At 51.8% G+C, this 18,817-nt stretch overlaps 1 protein-coding gene across 5 annotated transcripts in view; it reads left to right on the plus strand.

Moving 5' to 3' along the window:
- Nucleotides 1-18,052, plus strand: part of DNMT3A (DNA methyltransferase 3 alpha) — a 109,507-nt gene extending 91,455 nt beyond the window's left edge. For all 5 annotated transcript variants that reach the window (XM_084792594.1, XM_084792593.1, XM_084792595.1 and 2 more), the window contains 16 exons: nucleotides 88-246; nucleotides 866-973; nucleotides 1,149-1,305; nucleotides 1,607-1,756; nucleotides 1,885-1,929; nucleotides 3,553-3,632; nucleotides 3,915-4,027; nucleotides 4,235-4,418; nucleotides 4,623-4,707; nucleotides 6,236-6,381; nucleotides 6,977-7,067; nucleotides 7,264-7,412; nucleotides 8,323-8,408; nucleotides 9,328-9,397; nucleotides 10,424-10,542; nucleotides 11,177-18,052. In XM_084792594.1, coding sequence (XP_084648720.1) covers nucleotides 88-246; nucleotides 866-973; nucleotides 1,149-1,305; nucleotides 1,607-1,756; nucleotides 1,885-1,929; nucleotides 3,553-3,632; nucleotides 3,915-4,027; nucleotides 4,235-4,418; nucleotides 4,623-4,707; nucleotides 6,236-6,381; nucleotides 6,977-7,067; nucleotides 7,264-7,412; nucleotides 8,323-8,408; nucleotides 9,328-9,397; nucleotides 10,424-10,542; nucleotides 11,177-11,318 — 1,884 coding nt within the window. In that variant the 3' untranslated portion in view covers nucleotides 11,319-18,052. The remainder of the gene's footprint in view (nucleotides 1-87; nucleotides 247-865; nucleotides 974-1,148; nucleotides 1,306-1,606; nucleotides 1,757-1,884; nucleotides 1,930-3,552; nucleotides 3,633-3,914; nucleotides 4,028-4,234; nucleotides 4,419-4,622; nucleotides 4,708-6,235; nucleotides 6,382-6,976; nucleotides 7,068-7,263; nucleotides 7,413-8,322; nucleotides 8,409-9,327; nucleotides 9,398-10,423; nucleotides 10,543-11,176) is intronic.
- Nucleotides 18,053-18,817: the final 765 nt, after the last annotated feature.

The raw sequence follows: 18,817 nt of genomic DNA on the forward strand, positions 1-18,817 counted from the left end.
AGGGCTGGGATTGGCCTCTGGGAGGCCTCAGGGTGGCTGGGCCTTAGATGACTGCTGTGTAATGAGTTTTGCTCCTTGGGGTTCCAGGATGGCCGGGGCTTTGGCATTGGAGAGCTGGTGTGGGGGAAACTTCGGGGCTTCTCCTGGTGGCCAGGCCGAATCGTGTCTTGGTGGATGACAGGCCGGAGCCGAGCCGCGGAAGGCACTCGCTGGGTCATGTGGTTCGGAGATGGCAAGTTCTCAGTGGTGAGTTGGGCTTGGCAGTCAGGAGGTGGAGGAAGAAAATAAAGGGGTCTTGGCCCTGTGGCCTAGATTTTTTACTGAGTGCAGTCTGGAATAAAGGCAGTGATAATGAACTCTGCTTGCCCCCCTATATGGGGTCAGTGGAAGAAGCCATTATTACGCTGAGCCGAAAGCCTGCTGGCCTATCAGCTGCCAGGGCCCCTTCAGATGTTTTCCCATTCTTGGTCTGGGCTCCTCTGTTACTATTTGCCGTTTTTATCAATGCCTCTGATCCCCCAAAGGTCTAGTGACTTTTTTTTTTTTTTAGGCAGGGTTTCTCTGTTTAGCCCTGGCTGTCTTGGATTTGCTTTGTAGACCAGGCTGGCCTTGAACTCACAGCGATCCTCCTGAGTGCCGGGATTAAAGGCGTCTGCCACCATGCCCGGCCTGGGTCTAGTGACTCTTAATGTTCCTCATGCTTAAAAGTTACAAGGCACATGGCTTAACTATATAGGGAGCATCTGGGTGTAGTACTCCCCACTGATGCTGGAGGCTCACAAGTTCAAGACCAACCTGAGGGGGACTGTAGAATTGAGACTTTGTCTCGTGGAGGGAACAAACTAAGGATGGTTTGGTCCCCTAGGTGTGCGTGGAGAAACTCATGCCACTGAGCTCCTTCTGCAGTGCGTTCCACCAGGCTACTTACAATAAGCAGCCCATGTACCGCAAAGCCATCTACGAAGTCCTCCAGGTGAGCATGGCCCCGGTAGCTCCTGGTGGGGCCGCCGGGATCCCTGCAAGTTGGAGCCTTATTGATTAGCAAGGCTGGGGCTCTTCTCCTTCGCTCTCCCGCCCACCTCTGCCACTCTTGAGTTGGGTTTCACCCGTCATCTAACCTGTCCCTTCCTGCTTTTGTTCCCTTCTAGGTGGCCAGCAGCCGTGCAGGAAAGCTGTTTCCAGCTTGCCATGACAGTGACGAAAGTGACACTGGCAAGGCTGTGGAGGTGCAGAACAAGCAGATGATTGAGTGGGCCCTCGCGGGGTTCCAGCCCTCTGGCCCTAAGGGCCTGGAGCCACCAGAAGGTAAAGGTGGCGAGTGGGTCTGGTGCAGTGCTGCCGGCACTGGGAAAGGCGGACTTTGGAGAGCTGCAGAGGCCCCACAGTAGGCCCGAGTGGTAGTGTGAGGCTTCTGTCACACCCTTCTGTCACCCCAAGGGTGTGTGCTGCTGCTCAGAGATTCCAGAGTAGCCTGTCCATCATTGGCTCTCCAGAACCCCAGAACTGGGAGGGAGGGAAAGCAGCTAGGGCGGTTGTGGTGCCCCACCGTGGCTACTGGGCTAGGATCTGCCAGTAACTAGTGTGGTCACCTGCCTTTCTGGTACAGAAGAGAAGAATCCGTACAAGGAAGTTTACACAGACATGTGGGTTGAGCCCGAGGCGGCTGCTTATGCCCCACCCCCACCAGCCAAGAAACCCAGAAAGAGCACAACAGAGAAACCCAAGGTCAAGGAGATCATTGATGAACGCACAAGAGGTAGGAGCTTGGGGAGAGGGAGAGGGAGAAATGGGAGCTCTGAGGGGCGGACATCACCCGGGGGGCCTCATCCTGGCTTGTCTGGGCAGCATCCTAACGCTGGCTTTGCTTGCTTACCTCCTCCGCAGAGCGGCTAGTGTACGAGGTGCGGCAGAAGTGCCGGAACATCGAGGGTAAGTGCTGCCGGGGAGTTGGGTGGGCTTGCTCCGGGGAGTTGGGTGGGCTTGCTCCGGGGGAGTTGGGTGGGCTTGCTCCGGGGGAGTTGGGTGGGCTTGCTCCGGGGGAGTTGGGTGGGCTTGCTCCGGGGGAGTTGGGTGGGCTTGCTCCGGGGGAGTTGGGTGGGCTTGCTCCGGGGGAGTTGGGTGGGCTTGCTCCGGGGGAGTTGGGTGGGCTTGCTCCGGGGGAGTTGGGTGGGCTTGCTCCGGGGGAGTTGGGTGGGCTTGCTCCGCACCCAGGCGTGGCGGGGGGCATAGGTGTGGAGGGGCACGGGCAGTGCAGGCCTGAGGGGAAGGCTGTCTGCATATTCCACCACCTTCGTTCATCTGATGTTCCTAGCCCTTCAGGGTCTGGAAACACTCCAGTGGGTGCAGCGAAGGCTTGTCCTTGGGAGCCTTGATTGCACGTGACTGAAGTTGACCTTACCTTTTTCATTCTTTACCTTCTCAAAGCCAGTCTCCACCTCCCCTGTGGTAATGATCTGGTTCCAGGGTCGTGGGGTCCAGAGGAGTTAGAAAAGAATAGGGCTAGAGGATTGCCTGAGGAAGGAAGCCTTCCAGGGCAGCTTGAACCCAGACCTGTTCTTATTAATTGGCTTTTGTTACCATGTCACCCTGTTGATCCTGGGTGGTGGTCTAGCTGAAAAACATAAGTGAGCTTCTGAGAGCTGCCTTTAAAGAAAAATGTGGGACGTTTGTGAATGAGTCCTTGTGCATGTGTGTGTGCGTGTATGTGGAGGACTTGGGCTGATGTCAGGTGTCTTCCTCGGTTGCATCCCACCTTATTTCTTTGAGGCAGGGTCTCTCACTGAAGGAGCTCAGAAATTTTACCTAGGCTAGATGGCCAGTGAGCCCCAAGAATTCACCATTACAGGCATACACTGTCATGCCTGACTTCTTTCTTTTTTTCTTTTCTTCCTTTTCCGGTTTTCGAGACCGGGGGTCTCTCTATGTAGCCTTGGCTGTCCTGGACTCTCTTTTGTAGACCAGGTTTGCCTTAAACTCACAGAGATCCACCTGCTTCTGCCTCCCAAGTGCTGGGATTAAAGGTGTGTGCCACCACCACCTGATGCTTTCTCTTCTTTTTAACTCTGAAATTTTCATATGTGTATACGTTGTCAATTGATCATGCCTACCTCAGCTGCCCCCTGTGACTCCCACTGGACTTGCTGCAAATGCTCCTCTCTTACCTTCGTCTGCCCCCACCCCCACCCCCACCCCCACCCCCACTCCCATGACCCACTGAGTTCAGCTGACTTTTTCATGTGGATGCCGGGGATCTGAACTTGGACCCTCAGTGCTTACTTGAGCCATCTATCTCCACAGCTCTTTGCTGTTTTTTTTTTTCCCCTTTGTCTTGCAGCAGAATCTCGTTGTCTGAGGCTTGCCATAAACTCACATTATAGTCCAGGCTGACCTTTTATTTTTCTCAGGCTCTCAAATGCTGAGACTTTGTGTGTGAGCTACCAGTGTTGACTACCAGTCTGGCTCCCACTTTGGATATAGTCTTAGCTAGGCTCTGGTCCCAGGTGGGCAGGAACTCCAGGGAGTGGGTGTTTATGGCATCCTGTTGCCTTACAGACATTTGTATCTCATGTGGAAGCCTCAATGTCACCCTGGAGCACCCACTCTTCATTGGTGGAATGTGCCAGAACTGTAAGGTAGGGACACGCGCAACCCACCCAAAGAGGTGTGACTTCCCCTATTTCTTGGCATTGGGAAGCAGCACCTGACTGGATGTGATGTGGACCCTTGTGTCACTTAGGCTCCAAAGATTGAGGCTTGTTCTTGTTCTGGGCAAGAGTGGGACCTAACAGCAGTGGGTGAAGGGTGGGTGGCAGAGGCAGGGTCAGGCGGGCTAGTGGGTGACAAGTGAGTGCCATGCCCTTGGGGACCCTGTAGAAGGCATCCCGCCCCCCATTAACCCTTCACGGTCTCCCTAGAACTGCTTCTTGGAGTGCGCATACCAGTATGATGACGACGGGTACCAGTCCTATTGCACCATCTGCTGCGGGGGCCGTGAAGTGCTCATGTGTGGGAACAACAATTGCTGCAGGTGAGGGTCCTGGCCCTGCCCACATCGCTCTGGCCCTGCCCACATCGCTCTGGCCCTGCCCACATCGCTCTGGCCCTGCCCACATCGCTCTGGCCCTGCCCACGTCCCTCCACGCTCCCTCCTCAGGGCCACACTCTGAGCCAGCCACTCCTGTTCCAGCAGGCAGGTCTGAGAGTCAGTCCCCCTCTTTGCTGGGCTCTCTTCCAGGTGCTTCTGTGTCGAGTGTGTGGATCTTTTGGTGGGGCCAGGAGCTGCCCAAGCAGCCATTAAAGAAGACCCCTGGAACTGCTACATGTGTGGGCACAAGGGCACCTACGGGCTGCTGCGGAGACGGGAAGACTGGCCTTCTCGACTCCAGATGTTCTTCGCCAACAACCACGACCAGGAGTTTGTGAGTGCTTGGGTCTGGGCCATGGTCTCACACCTTTCTGAGACTGGTTCTCCATGACAGCACTTCAGTAGGCAGTAGGCCTGGCCAGGTTGCAGAGGGAGTGGGATGTGTGGTCTAGAAGGCCTGTAGTTCTCAGCTGGAGGGCCAACACAGGGTGGGGACCTGTCCCAGGCCTGGACCTGACCAATGATGCTCACCACTTAGGACCCGCCAAAGGTTTACCCTCCTGTCCCAGCTGAGAAGAGGAAGCCCATCCGGGTGCTGTCTCTCTTTGATGGAATTGCTACAGGTGAGTGGCATGGGTCCTGAGGGGCTGGCTGCTTTTCTTTGGATAGTGGAGGTAGTAAGTTTATATAACTAATAAAACATAGCTAATAGATATATAAATATATAGCTAATAAGAAGTAGGCATGAGGGCTGGAGAGAAGGTTAAGAGCACTGTCTGCTCTTCTAAAGGTCCTGAGTTCAATTCCCAGCAACCACATGGTGGCTCACAACCATCTATAATGAGATCTGGTGTCCTTTTCTGGCCTGCAGGTGTACACGCAGGCAAAACACTGTATACATAAATATAAATAAATAAATCTTTAAAAAAAAAAAAAGTAGGCATGAGCCAGGCATGATGGCACACACCTTTAATCCCAGCACTTGGGTGACAGAGTCAGACAGATCTCTATGAGTTTAAGGCCAGTCTGGTCTACACAGTGAGTTCCAGGACAGCCAGAGTTACACAGAGGAAACTCTTGTCTTGGGAAAAAAGAAAAGAAAAAGTAGGCATTGGTGGGTGGGGAGGCGGGTTTCACACCTTTAATCCCAGCACACAGGAGATGAAGGTGGGTGGATCCCTGTGAGTTCAAAGCCAGCTTGGTCTACAGAGCAAGTTCTAAGACATCCAGGAAGGGGGTCACAGTGAAACCCTGCCTTGAAATCTCGGAAAACAAAAGTAAACCTAGGGCACACACATCTTTCTAGTACATCAGAAGCAAGGAGATCAGGATTTCATTCATGCTAGGCTACGTAGCATGGGGTTATGTCCTAAAGTAAAACAGTAACAGAGTTCTTGTTAGAGCTGGGCATGCTGTGCACACCTTTAATCCCAGCTTCCAGGAGGCAGAGGCAACTAGATCTCTGCATTTGAGGCCAGCCTGGTCTACATAGCAAGCTCTAGCCAGCTGAGGCTACATAGTAAGGCTCTATCCAAAAACTTAAAAAACAGCCGTATTATACCTAATATTGTAGATGCTCCCTGGGAACTTTGGGAGCAGTAGAAATGGTGCCACTGTCCCTCCCTGGGTGTGCAACTGCTTTCCTGCAGCATTGGTGGGGAGCTAAAAGAAAGGACAATGGAGGGACTGTGAGGACTTGACATTTGCAGTTCAGGGTCAGGAGATAAACTGAGGTCGAGGAATCTGAAGTGCTGGGTGCTTAGCCATGGAGAGGTGGTTCTGGGGAGGCGGGGGCGGGAACGGGGGGCGGGGCCAGGGGTGAGCCCTTAGAGCAGGTGCCATTTTATTGTCATGTGACACTTAGATGTTCAACAGGAAGTAATAGGGAATAAGGCCACCTCTCCAGACCTGAAACCACCTGCTTGTTTTGGTTAGTTTTCCCTGGCTTTGGCCACCTTCCACTTAGGCAAAACTGAAGCACAGCCATAGTGCTGTCTGTGCTTTTCTGCCTTGTGTGAGAAAAGATACTGCGGGGCTGTGGGCAAGGTGATTACAAGGTGATCCCCCGTGTGAGGTTGGCAAGATAAGACAACACCCCAGGTGTCAGGTTGATGGCTCTGGGTGACAGTGCTTGCTCTCTGGCTGCCACAGGGCTCCTGGTGCTGAAGGACCTGGGCATCCAAGTGGACCGCTATATCGCCTCCGAGGTGTGTGAGGACTCCATCACGGTGGGCATGGTGCGGCACCAGGGAAAGATCATGTATGTCGGGGACGTCCGCAGCGTCACACAGAAGCATGTATGTCCCTCCTTGGGGATGTCTCTTCTCCCCCAGTGTCCTCAGCTCCTGGGGCCGCTGCCGTCTGCTCCTTTTGCTCTGTCCACCTGTTTTCCTTCTCACCCTCTCCTCCAGCCTTCCTTCAGTTTCCATTTTATTTCTGTGACTCTGGGGGGTGGTGAGCAGATTGGAAGTGGGGATTTGGGAGCCAAAAGGTAGAACTGCAGAACTCTTGCCTGGAAGACCTGAGTGGGGTGGGGGAGGGTAGAGGAGCTGGCTCTTCTGGAACTCCAGCTGTTCCCTGGTGGTTTCCGGGCCCTGTGTGGTGATGTGTTCTGGGTTGGAGAAAGGCCCCTGTTGTCTAACTGCTTCCGGAAGCAGTTACCTGTCTCCATTTCAGGGGATTAAGGGAGTCCTAGCACCCATAAGATATATTGATCTCTGCAGTCCTAGGGGCATTCATACGGCCCCCTCGGTTCCTCCTCACCTCAGGAAGGCTCCTTGCTGGGTCTGTTTGCCTAGGGGGACCTTGGTGACTGTCAGACTTACAGATTGTTTCTTTCCTCTGCCTCTGTCCCTGGACAGCAGGCCCATCACGTTACCTTTGTCCTCCCAGATCCAGGAGTGGGGCCCATTCGACCTGGTGATTGGGGGCAGCCCCTGCAATGACCTCTCCATCGTCAACCCTGCCCGCAAGGGACTTTACGGTAGGTGCCTGCCTGGCTCCTCTGCTTTCCAAGCTGGTACCTTCTGCACTTAGGTCTTAGGAGTCCTCTTTGGACATTTCTGCCCTGGCAGCTCCTCCAAGGGCCCTTTCCCCTCGCCCTCCCCATGCCCAAGGCCTCACCACCGTCTGAGGTAGACAGCCCCAGCTCACGGCTTTTCTTTCTTCCAACCTCTCAGAGGGTACTGGCCGCCTCTTCTTTGAGTTCTACCGCCTCCTGCATGATGCGCGGCCCAAGGAGGGAGATGATCGCCCCTTCTTCTGGCTCTTTGAGAATGTGGTGGCCATGGGCGTTAGTGACAAGAGGGACATCTCACGATTTCTCGAGGTATAGACATCAGCCTTGGTTTGGCCAGCTCACTAACGGCTTCTACCTTGGACTACTACTTCATTTCTGTCTTGTCTGCCTTGCCAGAACTCTGGGGGATTGGAGCTGGGGACTGCTGGCTTCTGGTTGGCTTGAGGAAGGCTTCCATTGTAGAGAGGAGGCAGTCCTAGAAGGCCACCAAAAAAAGAAAAGAGTGCTCGTATTTATTCCAAGGGGTGTCATGGTGGTAGGCCTCTGGCCAGATATGCAGGGGCCGGAGTCCTGAGCTTAGCTTCTATAGAGAGCTCCAGATTCAATTTTCTCTGCCTAGAGTGGCCTGTGCTAACTCTCTGGCACCCTAATGAGTGTTTTATGACACCTGAGATAAAATCATGGCTTATCTCTGCTTTCCTTGCCTGTGATGTGAGCCCCAGTTTAGCACTGAGCCAAGTACAAACTGTACACAGGGGATTGTTGCTGCCCAAGGCATTCTCGGGGCGGGCTGTCAGCTTATGCCCCTATCATCTCAAGCTCAGTAACACCTCAGATGGTAAATGTGAGGCCACAGTACACACACAGGTGGGCTCTGCTAAGCCCAGGAGTGGTCTGGTGCAGCCAGCAGCCTTGTGGCTATTCTAACAAGAATGAGCCTCACTTTAAGTACACAGGAGTCATGCATCGTACACTGTGGCTACTGAAGTGTAGTAACCATTCCTGTCAACACAAGAGCAGTTTGGTTGGATTGTGCTGGTCTATCTAGAATGTTCTAGCAAGCACATGCAGGATGTATTTAGGTTTACTTCTGGCTTTTTGTTGGGTCTTCCAGTAATTTAGTATATGGCTTCCTAAGAAAGAGGAGCTCTCTGCCAGCCCAGTGGTATTTTATTAATATTCCTTATTTGGTCATTTGAAACCATCTCCTGTTTTACAGTCTAACCCCGTGATGATTGACGCCAAAGAAGTGTCTGCTGCACACAGGGCCCGTTACTTCTGGGGTAACCTTCCTGGCATGAACAGGTTGGTGAGCACTCCTGGCATAGAGAGTGTGGGGGCGTGGCTGTGGGCAGGCCGGCCCAGGGAGGGAACACTGAGTGTCCCGCTGAGATTGCCTTGGCTGAATGGCTGCCATTCCCCTCACACTTTTTGGTTTTTTGAGACAGGGTCTCTCTGTGTTAGCCTTGGCTGTCCTGGACTCACTTTGTAGACCAGGCTGGCCTCGAACTCACAGTGATCTGCCTGCCTCTGCCTCCCGAGTGCTGGGATTAAAGTCGTGCGCCACCACGCCCGGCTACTTTTTTTTTTTTTAATGCTATCTTGGGAAAGTGGATACTGCAGATCAAACCTCGTTAATTTTACACACAATAGGCCAGTGCTTTAACCCTGAACTACAACTCAGCCCTGCTGTCTGGGACAGGGTCTCACCGAGTGGTCTAGTCTGGCCTCAGACTTGGGAGTCCTTGATGCTTCTTTTCCTTTCTTGAGTGTTGGGGTGATAGGACCATCTTACTACACCCAGCTAGCTCTTGACCTAGGAAAAGTCAGCGTCAAAAATAGTCTTCATTGCCCTGGGCTGGCTGCCTGAGGTGCTACAGAGCACCACAGACCTTTTGTCCCACATAGCCTGGGCTGCACTTTCCTGCAGAAACCTGAGTTGTAAAGTGTGCCTTTCAGGCATACATTCCAATCAGCTTGAGCCCGCATACGTCCCACGAAACACATCACCACAACTCAAGATGCACTTTTTCCCCCTGGGTAGGAATTAGCTGTCCGCTGCATGTTTTCTGAGACCCCTTTTTAATTTCCCTGTAAGGATTAAGGCTTATTTAGTTGCTTGCGGGTAGGCATGGCATGCAGAGGGGTACGCTGTGTGTGTGTCTGCCTTGGGTGGTGGAGGGCTTCCCTGCTCTGTGCTTCCACCGTGTCTCTTGCTTCCTAGGCCATTGGCATCCACTGTGAATGATAAACTGGAGCTGCAGGAGTGTCTGGAACACGGCAGAATAGCCAAGGTCAGCCTCGGTATCCAGGCCAGGGGGGTGGGGTGAAGATAGTTGTGGGTGCTGGGAATTGGACCTGGGTCCTCTGGCAAAGTAGCCAGCGTTCTTAATCCCTGAGCCATCTCTCCAGCCTCATAGCTTTTTAAGTTGGGTTCCCGGTATCTCTACTACCCAGCTCAGCCCCTATGACATTTGCCTGGGTCTGTCTCCCATTCTGACCCAGAAAGGTGCAAAATGTCTATTTTTCCCCCCTTCTTTATTTTGAATGCTGACTAGAACCTAAGTGTGCCTTTTCTGGAGCTTTGGGCTTCCTTAACTTTGTCTCTAAAGCCTCCATCACCATGTGGCCGCCCGTCTGCCATGTGTCTGACCTACAAGCTTGCTTAAACAGCACAGCCTTTCCCTTCCCTCCTCCCCCTCCTCCAGGCTGCTGTTGAAACTTAAAGCCTTTTCTAGGGATTTTCTTTTAAACTCTAATCAAATTGTTCTTCAAAAAGAGAGAGGTGAGGCAGAGGCAGGTGGATCAATGTGAGTTCGAGGCCAGCCTGGTCTACAAAGTGATTCCAGGACAGCCAAGATGACACAAAGAGACCCTGTCTTGAGAATCAGAGGGCATGGGGGGGGGGGCGGGGGGACTTTTTGTTCTGTGTTTTTGCTGGTACCTAAAAGCTTGTGGCCCCGAGAGCATCCTCTTCTAACTCTCTGGAGAACTCTCGTGTGAGTGCTCAGCTCTTAGGCTCCGCCCATCCAGCCCAGCATTCTGGACGGCAGACCCCCACAGTGCGCCTTTGAGCTACTGAGTTATTGACAGCCTTCTGCCTGCAAGTTGCTCCACACTGAGAGCGCCAGTCCTTTGGAGTGAGGTAGCCACAGCTGCTGGCTCTCTAGTCCAGTTAGCCTGAGGAGACTTAAGAATGCCCAAGTGATCTCTGAGTGAGAAGGGAAGCAGGGATCTGGCAGGACCTGGCTGGACTGGATCAGCCAGCCAGCTATCAGCAAGTGATGCCGGCTCATTTCCTCTACTTCTTCGTCTTCCAGTTCAGCAAAGTGAGGACCATTACCACCAGGTCAAACTCCATAAAGCAGGGCAAAGACCAGCATTTCCCCGTCTTCATGAATGAGAAGGAGGACATCCTCTGGTGCACTGAAATGGAAAGGTAGTGTGCTGGAGCGCGTGTGTCTGGCCAGGGCTGCCGTGGCTACCGCACTCTTCATTCCCTACAAATTCCTTATGAAAACACTATCCAGGCCCCTGGAGAGGACCTGTGTGTTGCAAGCCTGGTCCCTATCCAGAGGGGTCTTGGAATCACCCAAGTCCACTGGAACCCCCACAACACAGTCTGTGGGCCTACTGGACTGGCCTAGTAGGTATTTTGTATGTGTTTTGAAAGCCAGTGTAGATTCTTGTGGACCACACCAGATGGTGCACAGCTGGCTGGGCTCCTCCTTGGGTCTCAGTAAGGTTTAGCCGGACAAAAGGCTCTTTTTACAGATACCTGAGCAACATGGATCCCTGGAACTCACCAAGTACCACTCTTTGAGAGCCCCTCTCATCTCAGCGGGGCCACTGGGGATAAATTGGAGCCTTCCAGATCTCTTGTGTAGGGAAGAGGAAGAGCACATCAGGGGCTTCTCAGAGGCTTGGGGATTTGGGGTTATTTTTGTTGTTGTTGTTGTTGTTTAAGCTTTTGTGTCTGGTGAATGTTAACCTCAAAGCTGGGATTACATCACCTGTGTTTAAATCCACAGAGCACCCCCACACACCTCACCCTCTCTTTCTTCGTCCCACAGGGTATTTGGCTTCCCTGTCCACTACACAGACGTCTCCAACATGAGCCGCTTGGCGAGGCAGAGACTGCTGGGCCGATCCTGGAGCGTGCCGGTCATCCGCCACCTCTTCGCTCCGCTGAAGGAATATTTTGCTTGTGTGTAAGGGACAATGGGGGCAAACTGAAGTAGTGATGAAAACAAAGTTAAACAAACAAACAAAAAACAAAACACAATAAAACACCAAGAACGAGAGGACGGAGAGAAGTATCAGCACCCAGAAGAGAAAAAGGAATTTAAGGCAGACTGCAGAGGAGGGAATGCCGCAGGGCTCGGCCTCGCAGAAGGGTTGGACACCATCTCCTGAGTTTTCCATGTCAATCTTCAGTCCTATTTAAACAGCGAAATAGGCCCCTCCCCTCCTTCCCCTCCTGCCCTAGGAGGTGAACCTTTTGTTTTCTACTCTTTTCAGAGGGGTTTTCTGTTTGTTTGGGTTTTTGTTTCTTGCTGTGACTGAAACAAGAGAGTTATTGCAGCAAAATCGGTAACAACAAAAAGTAGAAATGCCGTGGAGAGGAAAGGGAGAGAGGGAAAATTCTATAAAAATTTATATATTGTTTTTTTTTTTTCTTCTTCCTTTTCTATCTATCTCTTTGGTTGTCTCTAGCCTGATCAGATAGGAGCACAAACAGGAACAGAATAGAGACGCTCGCTCAGAGGCAGAGTCCACTCTCCCAGCCCCTGAGCAGTCTCAACAGCACCACTCCTGGTCATGCAAAACAGAACCCACCTAGCAGCAGGGCGCTGAGAACACCACACCAGACACTTTTCTACAGTATTTCAGGTGCCTACCACACAGGAAACCTTGAAGAAAACCAGTTTCTAGAAGCCGTTGTTACCTCTTGTTTACAGCTTATATATATATATGATAGATATGAGATATATATATAAAAGGTACTGTTAACTACTGTACAACCCGACTTCATAATGGTGCTTTCAAAACAGCAAGATGAGTAAAAACATGAGCCTTCCACCTGGCCTTCTGTGCAGAGGGTGTCAGCCCGGGATGGGGGAGGGAGGCAGCCTGAGGGCTCGAGGCAATCGAGGGAGGAGAGGGTGTCATTTTCCCTCTTGGTTTTTAACAAACCAAAGGGGGAACCATGTTCCCCACCCTGCCCCACACCATGCCTAGCTTCTTCCTGCCAAAAAGGGGCTTAGCCGAGGTGGTCCTGGGGAACCTGGGCGGGGCGGGGAGCTGAGTGTGGAATTTATCCAAACTCGTGTGCAATAACCCTTGAATAGAACCTAAAATGACTGCCTTGGTAAGGTGGCACGAGAGAACTTTGTCCCTGATTTTTTAATTTGTCAGCTACGTTGAAGGCCCCTCGTGGGATCAGAAATAATCCAGGGTGAGGGAAAGTGACCTGCCATTAGCCCCACCTGGAGTGAATAAAAAAACATACAAAATGTACTGGTGCTTACTGTCTAAGTTGCCTTTTGTGTGTTCTTTTATGAGGCCCCCACCAATCCCCTCTGCACAAGGCAGCTCCGGTCCTGGAATGCGATGTTTTTGGTCATCTCTAAAGACTGCAGTTTCATACTTGGGAGGCTGATGACACCTTTATTATTATAATTATTCTTATGGTTCTGGCTATAATTGTTTGTTTTAAGATTTTTCTTTGAGAAAAAAAACAAAAACCCAACACCCTTCCCTTTCGGTTTCAAACCAAGGTGCAGGGAGGGCGGGGTGGCAGGTGCTTTTAAGGACCAGTGGCTCTGGTGCCCTGGCTCCCACCCCTCGGGCCAGGTGGGCCACTGGGCAGTACAGCGACAAGCTAGGCGGCCAGGGAGTTCCGAGGCCCACCCTCCGGGCCTGTCCCTCTTCTCTTCTTCTTCCCCTCCTCGTGAGTCCGGTGTGTCAGGGCTGGAGAGAGGCCGGGGCAGCCTCTCTCCTTGTGTGTGTGGTTGGAGTGGCGTGTGTTTCTTTTCTAGTGTTTGGTCTGATAGCTGTGCTCTTTAACCTTGAGTCAGCTTCTCCTGGGGCCCGTGTGCTCGCACTTTGTTCTGCTTCCTACCCAGGGCAGGCGGCCTGGCGTTGGCAGTGGGAAGGGAAGGTGTTGTTGGCCCCAGGGTGAGGGCCCAATGGGCAGAGCTTGCCTGGATGGTTGGAGTGTAGATATGTGGCATATAGAGATATATATTTTATAATGGGAGGGGGGACGGCACCTCCTGGGACCAGCAGGGGCTGGGAGGTGTGCTGTCAAGCACATGGTCCCAAGACCGCATCCCTAGAAAGATGGGGCCTATGATAGGCCCTATATAAATACATAGATAGGGTCATGTTTGAGAAATATACACCGTGGGGGTTGGAGGGAGCGGGCTCTGTGCTGAGCCTGGGTCCCTCCTGCAGACAGCCCCACATCAGTCAGTCAGATCACATGCACAGGAACCTATTTCTGTCTGCACACCAGGGAGCTCCCAGCACACTTCTCCCCAGGATCAGGACACTGGAGCAGGCCCCTGTAGCTCTTACTCCTCTGTTGCCCTGACGACAACAGGTAGATTCAATCCCGGAAGTTGCTAGGTGCTGAAGTCAGGAACAGGAGGAGGATTGGTTTAAGCAGGTGCTTCCTCTAGCAGGTCTGTGTTCTATCCCCTTTGCCCCTGGTGATGTCAAAGATTCTTCTGTTAGCAGCCTGTGGTTACTGACCTGCAACTCTAAGCACCAGTCAAGTCAGCGCTCGACTCCCCTACCTATTCTCCCCAACCAAAGTCAAATTGAAATCTGTCTTGGCCACTGGGCATCCATTGGGAAAATTAAAAAAAAATAAAATAAAATTTAAAAATAAAATTTAAATGGGACAGTGAACCTCACTTTTGGAGTAAAGCAAATTAGTAATTAGTGATAAAACTAAAAGGCTTTGGCTCCCTTGCTCACTGCTCAGGAGTAAACTCACTGGTGGCGTGTTTCACCTCTTGGATAGACTTTAAGACTACAGCTGGTTCTCCCTGCCATGGCAGGGTGGTGACTGTGGGGCCGGAGCACCCAGGAGACGGGGATGCTTGCCCCTTGGAGTCCCTGTGCTAAATGTGATGTCCTCCCTTGCTCCAGCAGGGCTCCATTCTGACCTGGAGTCCACCAGCACCATGCAGGAGGACTGGAGGGGAGGAGGGCTGCCTTAGGCAGTCCAAGGTGCTCCCTCCCCGTCTAACAATAGCGAGGTCTTCCCGGCTCCTGTCAGGACTGTCTTCACAGGCCTTCCTCTCCCACTTCCGCCTGCTACTTAAGTGAAGAAGCTATAGTCTTTCCCCGGTAGCCCAATGCCATGCCCAGCTGGGTCTGGTGCTCCTCAATCCCTGGGATTAGTGTGAGGGCTCAGGAGGGGGATGTGGCATTCCCGAAGGACTGAGTAGAGGCGTCCAGGTAGCTGGCCAGCACTGCCCTGACACTTTTCCTAGAATGGACTCCTCACGGGACATCTGCTGGTTTTCAGCTTTTCTTCTAGCCCAGTCTGTGGGCTTGGTCTTACAGCAGTGTGTAAGTACCAGTGAAGCCAGCCCCCAATATCTTTTTGGGGGTGTCTTTGGGAATGTGCCAGCTTGGCTATCCATCCACATCTACTCTACCTGGGGTACCTAGAGAGCTGCTAGGATGCTGTGGTGGTTACCGTGGGGCTGTAGGAAGTTTGTGCAAGTGCATCTAGGAGCTCACTAGAGTCGGGTCCTGGGAAGATCCCCATAGGGGTTCTTTGTGGGGTGTCCTTTCCAAAGAATAGGCTTGTTTTCCCTGGAAACTAAGGTGCTCGGCACCGAGTGACAGCCTCCCTTCTGTGGGTGCCCTGTGAAGCCTAGTGCCGAAAGATCCGTGGCCCTTGCTTAGGGGAGGTAGCTGGTGCTAGCACCAGGGTCACGGAACCAAGGCCTCCTGCTGCGGGAGCACACATGCCAGCGGGAGTCCCAAGCTGGTGCTAATTCCTCCCCATAGGACCCAGTAAGCCTGGGAGCCTGCAGTAGGCTATTCCTCGGCTGCAGAAACACTAGAAGAAAGTAAAAGCCCCCCATGAGCCTCTTGGACTGCGTCACTTGAGCGGCAGGGCTGGGCGTGATGGCAGGTATAAAGATCCCCTGTGGCTTTTGGCAGATGACTGGAGCGAGGATGCAGGCGCTACATGAAAGGCAGGCTGACATTGAGAGCATCTACCCTCCCAGACAGCGTTTCTGTTCTGAGGATGCTCTGTGCATCGCATGCTGTTTTAGGAGTTGAAGGAGTTAAACTGAGCCACTTTGAAGGTCTGTGCTTACCGGGGAAAACTACAGGTTGCTGGTTTCTATAGTCTTTAGCACACAGTGTGTCCAGAGAGTCGAAGTGAGTTCCTGGGCCTGTCTAGCTGGGTGTGGAGCTGTAGTGGTGCTACCCGGTCTTCTGGAACTGTCACTGTAGGAGCCCTGGCTGTGGGCCGGAGCTGTGTGACGGACCATCCCAGCTGAGACTCCAAGCAGGCCCACGTTTGGATCTGAGTCTGGAATTGGCTGTTCCCAGTGCTTGTGATGAGGTCAGTGGCACCGAGTTGTCCACTCGGCTGAGAACAGCTGAAGCCTGTCACCCCTCTATGACAGCAGAAGTGTTGCTGAGTGACAGGGTCGGGTTAGAGGGGCCCTTCTGATCCTTTCTCATCCAGTCAGCCAGTCAGTGTCAGCCAGAAGGGCCGCAGTGCTGGTTCGGGGGACCCCTAAGGAAAGGACTCCTGGGTTTTGAGGGTCATTGTGAGCTCTTGCACGCTTGTGTCAGGGAAGCTGAGACCTTTGGGAAGGAAGACCTTACACTTGCAGCTGGCCTTTGGTTGGAGACAGGTCTCTGGCCCAGGCACAGGAGTTTTGGTGTTGAGACCAAAAGGCAGGCCAAGAGTGAGAGATGTGGAAGGCCCTTTGCTGGTGGGGACTTGGCAGCTTCTCTAGGGACCCCAGGAACTCTAGTAACTGGCTCCCCTATTGGGATATGCTCCATTTGTAGGCTCAGAGAGTGGCTCCTCACCCTCAGTCAGCACCCCAACCTGAGGACATGAGCAGTGGTCTAAAGTCTCACCTGGTCCCATTTTACAGACTAATTTGATTGTCCGGCCCTAGAATTCTACAGAAACAACAACAGCAACAAAGCTGAAATTCCTTAGAATATGCAGAGGGAGGAGGTGACTCAACAAGGTGCTAAACACATTTTATTAAAAATATATATTGTTAAATTAAGTCTGCTGTCTGGACAATGATGTTTTGTTTTGTTTTCTTGTAGTGGAGTTTAAAAGAGACTATTATTTTACTCTGATATATTATTATTAAAAAGGCATTTTAACTTTGTACTTGAAAACTAAGTGAGCGATTTCACGTGTTTTAGCTGAGGCATCGAAGTAGCGGGTGCTTACTTGTGGGAAATCATGTATTCATACTACAAAATAAACTCCGTAGCTGATTTGGTAATAACTTTTACTGTTACAGACGATTTCGCTTTGACCCCGGTGGCAGAGCTCTTATACTCCACATTCCACGCAGCTAAATGCAGGACCTTCCAGAATCTTCCCTCCCTTGGTCCTCTTTCTTTTCAGTTCCTCTTCCTTTCTCTCCCTTTTCTTTTCTTTCTTTTTTTTTTTTTAATTGTTGTTTGTTTTTCCTGGTCCCAGCATCCTTCTACCACTGTATTTTTGTTAGGGTTGCTTCTCTATTTATTGACAGTAATAATGTACATTTCACAGTCTGGTTCTGGGACAGCCAGGAGGGGCGTAGGGGGCTATACACAGCCTGCTGCACCCGCCAGCGTCCCATTGTATCTCTGTGTGCGTGATGCTTGTGACATAGCTGTTGATGAAATAATTAAAAAGGTCAATGCGTACAGCGGATGTAGAAAGTCTGTCAGTTCCGCTTTCATCACTTTTTTTTTTTATTTTTGTGCCCAGAAGAATATAATAAAGCTCCTTTCTAATGTACTTGTGCTGGAGAACACTTGAATAAATGGACTGATTTTGTGCAAAAAGAAAAACGGAAAAAAAAAAAAGCACCGTCATAATGTCCTTTTGTCCTGCGTCTCCTACCCCGTGACAGCTCACAGTCCCTCCAGCGGCTGAAGTACTGGAGAGGGGTGCAGATAATGGGGGCAGGGGGCTGTAGATTGTGGGTGTTAGCTAGGGGCTGGGACCCAAGGGCAGGGGGAACTCAAAGATTGAGATGGGCTGTCTAGAAAGGCAGCTTGACTTCCGGAAACAACAGATGTCTTGAAACCAGAGCAGGAAACAGATCAGCTTCCTGGGTAGGGGGCAGTAGAACCAGTGGGGAGGGATTTACGGATGCTAGGGACCAGAAGGGAAGGAGGAAAGCGGTTAAAGCTAAGGCTGGGGAGGGAATCCTGGAAGAACCTGGAGTTTAAAGGAGACATTTGCAAACACTTGACCCAAAGGCTGGGACAAGGAGCCAACAGGGCTACTGCTGGTCTGAGTGCAGGCTGCCTGGCAGGGCCTGGGGACCTGCGGAGTTGCCCACAGTGGCCCTGTCCTATATATCCCAGGAGGGAGGTACCCAGCCGGCTTGGCCCGGATGTCCACACTAAGGCTTGTTCAGGCTGTTTCTTCCCAGGTTTAGTGATAACAGAGATACCGTGTGGGGGCACGAGCAGAAGGGGCAAGCCTGGCTGAACAGGTTCTGTCATGGGCACTTTTTCTTGCTTTTTTTCCCCCCCTTTGACAAGGTTGTAAATGTATATTTGGCTTTTACTCTGCTTTTTTCTTGATGTTTTTCAATGTTGATGTGGAATCTTACTTTCAAATGGCTGCATGGCATTTTCTTGTTGAATGTTTGTTTATATATATTTTATTTTCGCTATAAATAGAGCTTCAATAAACATCTTTATGTTTTGGCTTCCCCCTTTTTGTATTTTTTTTCCCCTTGAAATAGATTCCCGGAAATGAGGCCAATTGGAGAACATTTAGTGGACAATTTGGTTGGTGCCTGATTCCTTTTAAGAGGGCAGCAGGCAAACGTTTGGATTTCAGCGCCGAGATTCTGTCTGACAAGAAACAAATTGGCGGTTAGTGAGCAGTTCAATTCCGGACCCCGGCTGTCTTCTACAGCGTCTCTGACTCCCTGGGGCTGAGTGATTTAAGAAAGGAAGCTGCTAATTTAGTCCACTGTCCTGAAGGCTGGGTCTAGCGTCTGGGGCCTCCTGCTGTCACGACAGACGCAAGCAGAAGAGAGAGCTCAGACTCCCTTCATAAGGAACCCACACCTTAAGAGCGCCCCTCCCCCACCCCCACTTCCAGTGCTGCTACAGAGCAATACAGAGCAGACAAACCACAGGGAACCTGTAGCGCGTTCCTCCCAGTGGGGAAGTCGTGTGTGTGTGTGTGTGTGTGTGTGTGTGTGTGTGTGTGTGTGTGTGTGTGTGTTATATGAGAGCACATCACACTGCATGTCTGACGTTAGAGTACAACCTTGGGTGTGATGAAACCAACCTGACCTGCCTCTACACACCAGCTCCTATTCTCACACTCCCCCCCCAGCCCCCCCCCAATGCCCCCATGCTGGGATTACAGGTGTGCAACCACACCTGGCTTTTTTACATAGTGTCTCAGGATTGAACTCAGGTCTCTACACTTACTAAGCCATCTTCACAGCCTAAGACTACTG

This window comes from Acomys minous, assembly GCF_964271855.1.
Source record: "Acomys minous genome assembly, chromosome: 8".
NCBI classification, from domain to species: Eukaryota; Metazoa; Chordata; class Mammalia; order Rodentia; family Muridae; genus Acomys; species Acomys minous.